The sequence below is a fragment of the Vigna radiata genome, chromosome 7 (assembly GCF_000741045.1).
Source record: "Vigna radiata var. radiata cultivar VC1973A chromosome 7, Vradiata_ver6, whole genome shotgun sequence".
In the NCBI taxonomy this organism is placed as follows: domain Eukaryota; kingdom Viridiplantae; phylum Streptophyta; class Magnoliopsida; order Fabales; family Fabaceae; genus Vigna; species Vigna radiata.
The window spans coordinates 12,156,448-12,162,951 of NC_028357.1; the positions used below are offsets into that span (position 1 = coordinate 12,156,448).

At 34.4% G+C, this 6,504-nt stretch overlaps 1 protein-coding gene across 4 annotated transcripts; it reads left to right on the forward strand.

Annotated features, from left to right (window-relative positions):
• The first annotated feature begins 1,579 nt into the window (after positions 1-1,579).
• On the forward strand, positions 1,580-6,499 carry LOC106769564 (protein IQ-DOMAIN 31). Of its 4 annotated transcripts, none has more exons than XM_014655232.2 (7): positions 1,580-1,914; positions 2,319-2,463; positions 2,781-3,047; positions 3,293-3,481; positions 3,704-3,787; positions 4,552-5,476; positions 6,078-6,499. In XM_014655232.2, exons 2-7 carry the CDS (start codon positions 2,368-2,370, stop codon positions 6,107-6,109), a joined length of 1,593 nt encoding a protein of 530 aa, XP_014510718.1. In that variant the 5' UTR covers positions 1,580-1,914; positions 2,319-2,367; the 3' UTR covers positions 6,110-6,499. The 4 variants fall into 4 exon arrangements, with proteins under 4 accessions (XP_014510718.1, XP_022638855.1, XP_022638854.1 ...); XM_022783134.1 differs by having other exon boundaries at positions 6,011-6,123; XM_022783133.1 differs by lacking the exon at positions 1,580-1,914 and adding an exon at positions 2,053-2,070.
• The last annotated feature ends 5 nt before the right edge of the window (positions 6,500-6,504 follow it).

Consider the following 6,504-nt stretch of genomic DNA (forward strand, 5'->3'; position numbering starts at 1 on the left):
GATTGAGGGAAATCAACAGTGCTGCTGAGCAAGCGATGATGAAGAAGAAATCCAAAGGGCTAGGGTTTGAAAAGAAAAAGTAGAGGGAAGGAAGGGGAGGAACAGGAGGAAACGGAAGCGAGGGAGAAGCTTGGAAGTTGGAAACTTTGCGCCAAAGGGTGTTGGAAAGAGACAACAACGGAGGGCCATGACGGGTATTCTCTTGCGGGGCGAAATTTCAGATGGGTTATTGGAGAAGCGGTCATGCTGACAGGGAGTGTTTGGTGAGTTTGGTGGCGGTGGATGGGGAGAGGAGGGTGAAACCTGAATCGAGAAATGGGTTTGCAATTGCTTTTGGTTTTGAGGAAGAGGAATTAAAGTAGCATCCTCAGAAGAGAGGTGTAAGTTCTCTTCTCCAATGTGAAGGTCGAGCTTGTGGTGGTGATGCATTAACACACAAACAAAGTCACACTGTGACACTGCTATGAGAACTGTTTTGCTATTGTGATTATGGTTTAGCTTTTCTTCTGTGGAAGTTGGTTGTTGCTGTTGTTTGTGGCTTTCGTTAAACTTGTTGGAATGAGAGGAAAAAGAAGTTGGAAATATGCAGTTTGTGTCTATTTTGGGGTCCAACAGGAATCCTGATGCTAATGCTGCCAATGGAATGTGATAATAAGAGAGATTTGGAGAAGGGTGTGTGTGAATTTAAATGAGACATGGACTTTGTCTGAATATTTTAAATTGAATCACTTTAATGACCTATTAATATTTGATCCATGTCATCATAATTAAACAGCATCAGTGAAAAGTTAACAGAAAAGGTTTTATTACTTCAAATTAACAAATATTTAAATTCAATTGAGACAAAAAAAAATATAAGAACTCAATTGAAAATTGGGTACAGATACAAGGATAAATACAAGGATGAAAGGACATGTAAGTAAGGAAAAGTTTAATAGACTTTTCACTTCCTGAAATAATAAGGTGAAGTCCAACAAAATGCATTAAAATAATATTATAGTTGAGTATTATTAGCAATATTTAATTTTTGTAAGGTACGGGAAAAGAGAGCACGTGAAATGATCCTAGTTTTCTTTCTTTTTTTTTTTTCCTTACTCATTGTTTCTCGCAAGGATCATGGCTTCTTTCAATTACTTACAAATATGATTATAGTAAAATTTTGGTTTTGATACATGTAATATGTAAATTTGAACAACAAAAAGAAAACTTAATTTTTTCTATGTTTAGATAAGAATCAAACGGGAACAAAAACTGAGAAATTAATGTATTGTATTAAAAAGTACTAAAATATATAGCAGTTAAAAATACTCAATCCAAAAACTGATCATAATATCGCATCCATCATTGCAACATGACAAAAGACACCTCAGTTTTGAAATGACAAATGATTAGATGGATTTCAATTATTAAAAGCAATATTATAAATACAATTTAAACAAAGAAAATGTACAAAAATTGTATATTATGAGACACATATTAAAGGATAGTAAACATAAAATATCATTAGTATCTTCTTTGGGGAGATATATAATAATCAGGGACCAAAAAACAGCATAAAATTTAGACTAAAAAAAGCATAGATGTGTTTTTGTTAGATTTGAAACATGAAACATGAAACATGAAACCTCGAGGGAGGTATCTTGCAGTGTGCATTACAGAGTCTCTTCAATTCCATAGGACACTGTCACTTCTGTCGGCTCCTTAATGACTGCCACGTTTATTTATTTATTTATCTGTCTTTAAATTAATTAGTAATATTTTCTTTCTAAGTTTTCTTCTCTTCTCAGTTTCTTCAAATGCTATGTGAATTCTTCAAATGCTATCTCCACCTGTTTCTTTCGTTCTTGTTGGCATCAAACGTTTGTGGTTTTCCTACTTTCACTGTTTCCTTATGGGAAGGCGTGCACCTTGAAGGTGACTCTTCTTTGGCATTGTGTACAGAACAACCATTTCTGCTTCTCTTTGACTCTTACTCATTGTCCTTATTATCAGAAAAGAGGCACTGAAGATTTTTTTTTTCTTTTTTAAATTAATCGTGGCTATTTTTGTGTGAGCACTGTTTAAATTCTGGTAATAATAGTAATAATAACAGTAACGTGTTAGTTCTATGCGAGAAGAAATTACAGTGTGCTGCAGCTGATTTAATTGTTGATTTTATTTTTCTTTTAGTTCTGATTTTTGTTTATGGTTCATGGTCTTTACTTGGTCTAAGATATTGTTGGAAGAAACTATTAGAAAATAGAAATTTTCTTGCTCTAGATGTTTTACCGAAGCTTCCTAATTAAAGGGTTCTGTTCTGTTATATGTGATGCTTGCAGATTCTGATATTGGAATTCTGTGCTTTCTGAAGTATTGATATTTGCCGTGATGGGAAGACAGAGTCCTGGAAAATGGATCAGAAATTTGCTTCTGGGGAAGAAATCGTCTTCAAAGTCTAAGTCTTCAACAGAGAAAGATATTTATGTAAGTTTTTCTTTCTGGCATTTGTGATTGGCCTCAATCTTTGTTTATGAATAATCTTCTCAATGTCTATATTATTATAAAACTAAAAGGGTGTCCGAAGGACAGGAATCTTTAACTGGTGAAAATTTACCTGCAGCATTAAAATGTTCGTTTATTATTTAATCCAAATTATTGCTCATGTGTGAATGCCAAAAGTGCAAAGTCTTTTCTGAAATATTTCTAATTTACTACTCTGGCTTTTATTAGCTGTAACTGTAATGTGAGCACTTAGACTTTCTAACCTGCAAGTTGTAATTGTGAATTCTGTTGTTGTAAAGAAACCTTCAAGTACCAAGGATGTTCTGGTGGTGTCTTCGGAGACATCCATGTCTTCTTCCATATCTGGTGCAAATGCTATTAAAGGAAAGCTATCAGAAAAGGAAGTAGTTAGTGTATCATCAAATGATGGGACAATTCTTTCAACTGAAGATGAGCTTTCCAATGGACAATCTCATGATAATTTTTATTCTGAGGACCGTAATGAGAAAAGCAGGATAATAAAAACAGCAATAACAACAATTCAGGCTGCAATTAGAGGCTATCAGGTATTCACATCTTACATTTATACAATATCCTTTGGAAGTTATGTTCACTATCAAGTTTTTATATGAGCTTCTGCATATTCTAGGAGAAAAATAGTGCAAGCAAAAATTGAAATTATTTGGCCATGCATTTGCAATATGGTTTGATCCCTAATTTATAAACTATCACTGGATGGTGCAAATTTCATAAGCAACAACTCCTCTTATATGAATGGTTCATGAGTGATTCATATGTTATTCAATTGAAGGCGCGAGGGACATATAAAACTGTAAAAGGTATCATTCCACTGCAAGCTTATATTCGTGGCCAGTTGGTTCGAAGACAAGCTATTTCTGCTTTGTGTTGTGTGAAGTCAATAGTAAGATTTCAAGCATTGGCCCGTGGTTACAAGGTTAGGCACTCTGATATTGGCCTTGCAGTCCAGAAACTTTTGAAGGTAAACATACTTGAACTAATGATTTCAGCACAATCATTTGTGGTTTATCTTTGGTAGACATTTTAAAGGTTTTTCATTTAATCAATATTTAATACGATGAGAATGTTTTAGCGATTTATGCTTCACATTTCATAGCTTAGATTTCAAGATGATTTTCATCAGTTACTTGCCCTTTTGCTTATATGCATCAACTAATTGCTTCTGTGATATCTTTCTGCTCAGGATACTAAATTCTCGAAATCTACTGGAGTAGTTACATCTACACAGGCAGTGAAACTCTCAGATAATAATACCTTTGCTCACAAGGTAGGAAGTTTTTATGTCTCATATATAAAGTGTAACTTTGCTCTTGTTCTCACTTGAGATGATAAAGGTTATTCAGTTCACTACAAACTAGAATCAACTAATACTTTTACTTTGCATAAAAGATTGTTCCCTAATAATTCTTGCTGCTTGCATTCTTTCTTGTTTAGTTTGCTGAAATAGTATGCGTCAGTTATGTTTTGTCTTTCTTTTCTCTCAAGTTAAAATATCCTATATGATTTTCATTTACTACCTCATTTGGGTTATATGGATTCGTTCATCATGTTTCACACAGTACTATTTGCATTCATCATTTTCTTAACACAAGTTTTTCTTCTTCCTTTTATCATATTGAATATTCTCAGAGTTCCTGCCTTTTACATGCTCTGTGAAGCATGGAAATAACATGCGAAAAAAATTTCTTGGTATTTGTACACATATCAGCAGTTTATTGAAATGGAAACCTTCATGTTCTGTCTTAATTTGTAAGCTTATATCCCAGAGTTTAATAGGTCAAATTACTAAATTCTTAAAATCATTTACTGATATGATTTATTGAAACGAGTTATATTGATTTTAATAATTAAAAAATTGGTGCCTGATTGATTGTTAGTTAGTTGTTAACTCTTAGCATTTCACAGGTTAATGGCTAAACCCTTTTACTGATATGAATTATGAGTTGCATAACATTGAACATAAGGATGTTTGTCCTATTTGTCCCTTTCTCTTATTGTTTTAGATAGTAACTTACGATATATGCCTTTCAGCTTCTGGCTTCATCACCCTATGCTGTTTCTCCACGTCTCAAATATAATACTGGTGAACCTAACTTGGTTTGGGAATGGCTTGACCGTTGGACGAAATCACACTTTTGGGTACCTCTTCAAGAAACTGATAAGAAAAATGGAAGTTCTCAAACTGTAGAAACTAATAAGGGACAAGTTAAAAAAAATGCCAGGAAAGGACCTTCTCACGATTTAGTCTCAGATTCCAACAAACATAAACGGTATCCAAAAAAGGATTCAAACCCCGCATTGCATTCATCTAAGGAACATCCACCAAAGGAACTTGAGAAAAGGAGTTCTAAAAAATCTCAAATTCAGAATTTTTCTGATAAGTCGCAGGCTTCTGTCGCTAGAAAAGTTTCAGATCATACAAAAGTCAATGCTGTTCCAGAGGAGGATGCTGGTGCTTCATCAGAGAAGATGAAATATTTGGCAGTGTCAAAGTCAGAAGAGTGTGATCTTGTGAAAAGTCTTATACAGCAAGCACAAGAGCATGATAATAATGAGCCATGTAATGGTACTGATTCTCCCTTGCAGCCTAGTTTGATGAATAGTAAAGATGGAGGAGTGATTGAGGAGATGAATGATGTGAAGAGTAAGAATTTCCAGAGAAGAGCTTCCCTGCCTGCTAATTTTACAGATCTTGAAAATGTGCTGCATGATAACACTCCAAGACTTCCAAGTTACATGGCTCCCACTGAATCTACAAAAGCTAAGCTAAGAGGACAGTGCTCTCCACGGTCTGTTAGTGATCTGGCAGATGTAAGCAGTATAACTCGCCGGCTTTCGCTGTCATCTTCGCTCAGTGTCAAGCTAGGTTCATTCTCTCCACGATCAGATAGATTGGCTGCCTTGACCAACAAGATAAGGACTGATAGATCTCTATCATCTTCAAGGGATGGAACTCGTAAGAATTTAGGATTTTCGACCCTTTTCACCTATTCATGAGATAATCATTTTTGGTTTCACTTTCTTTTACCATTTCAATTGATAGTGAGTTTGTAACAAATGATTTTGGAAATACAGTTACAATGACTTGCACAGACACTTTCTTATAGTTGGTTTTGTTGTGCATGCTTATTTTTCCTGTCCTTTTCAGGATTTGGACAACTTGTTTTAAAATTATTACTTATATAGTGCTTGATGACACCCATACATACAAGACTTCACCAAGTGAGAATAGTTCTAAATTTAAGAATGAGAGTTTTAAATCTGAGTCATACAATCATAAGTTATTTAGTGGTTACATGATCTTGTCTTAAGCATTTCAATATGATCTTAAGATATATATCTATAGTTCTCATTTTTCATATTAAGTGTCATCGTGTGATACACAACCCTTTCTTTCTCTATATAGTATATACTTGAAATAGATGAAAATTAGTAGTTGTTTTCATTTTTCTCTTTATCCCTGAATGATGTGGAGTGCTTACAATTGTAGTGAACTCTGCTTGAAGCCCTACTTTTTGACATTCTTCACTGTGCTATGCGCATATTATCAATTTCAGATAAGTTGAATCAACCTCAGTGGAGAAGGTGACGCTACATTATCCTTCAGATCAAAGATGCTGCAAGGAGGTCCAACAGATAGTGAAATATATGCTGACTTTTTCCCTTCTTTACTCATAATTCTTATCTATGATCATAAATATTGATGGATATGTCATGTAATAAGAGTCTGTGTATCAATTTATTTTATGTATGATACTATGAATGTGTTGGTGGGGCTATATTTGTCATATTGTACTCCTCAAAGAATGGTTTCAAATTCTGAGAACACTTTCGGATCAATCGTACGTGTTATAGATAAAGTAGCAGTATTGATGTGTATAATGCTATAGCAGGAGAGACCTGTAACAATGCAGCGCTGATTGATCCTATGCCTCAATAATTGTTAAGGGGACAGTTGCATTTCACAACTTTTCAGCTACGTTT

Coding starts and splice junctions, on each gene's coding strand:
- LOC106769564 (XM_014655232.2), top strand. CDS start 2,368: ATGGGAAGACAGAGTCCTGGAAAATGGATCAGAAATTTGCTTCTGGGG. Junction 3,048..3,292: donor CTGCAATTAGAGGCTATCAG/GTATTCACATCT, acceptor ATTCAATTGAAG/GCGCGAGGGACATATAAAAC. Junction 3,482..3,703: donor CAGTCCAGAAACTTTTGAAG/GTAAACATACTT, acceptor CTTTCTGCTCAG/GATACTAAATTCTCGAAATC.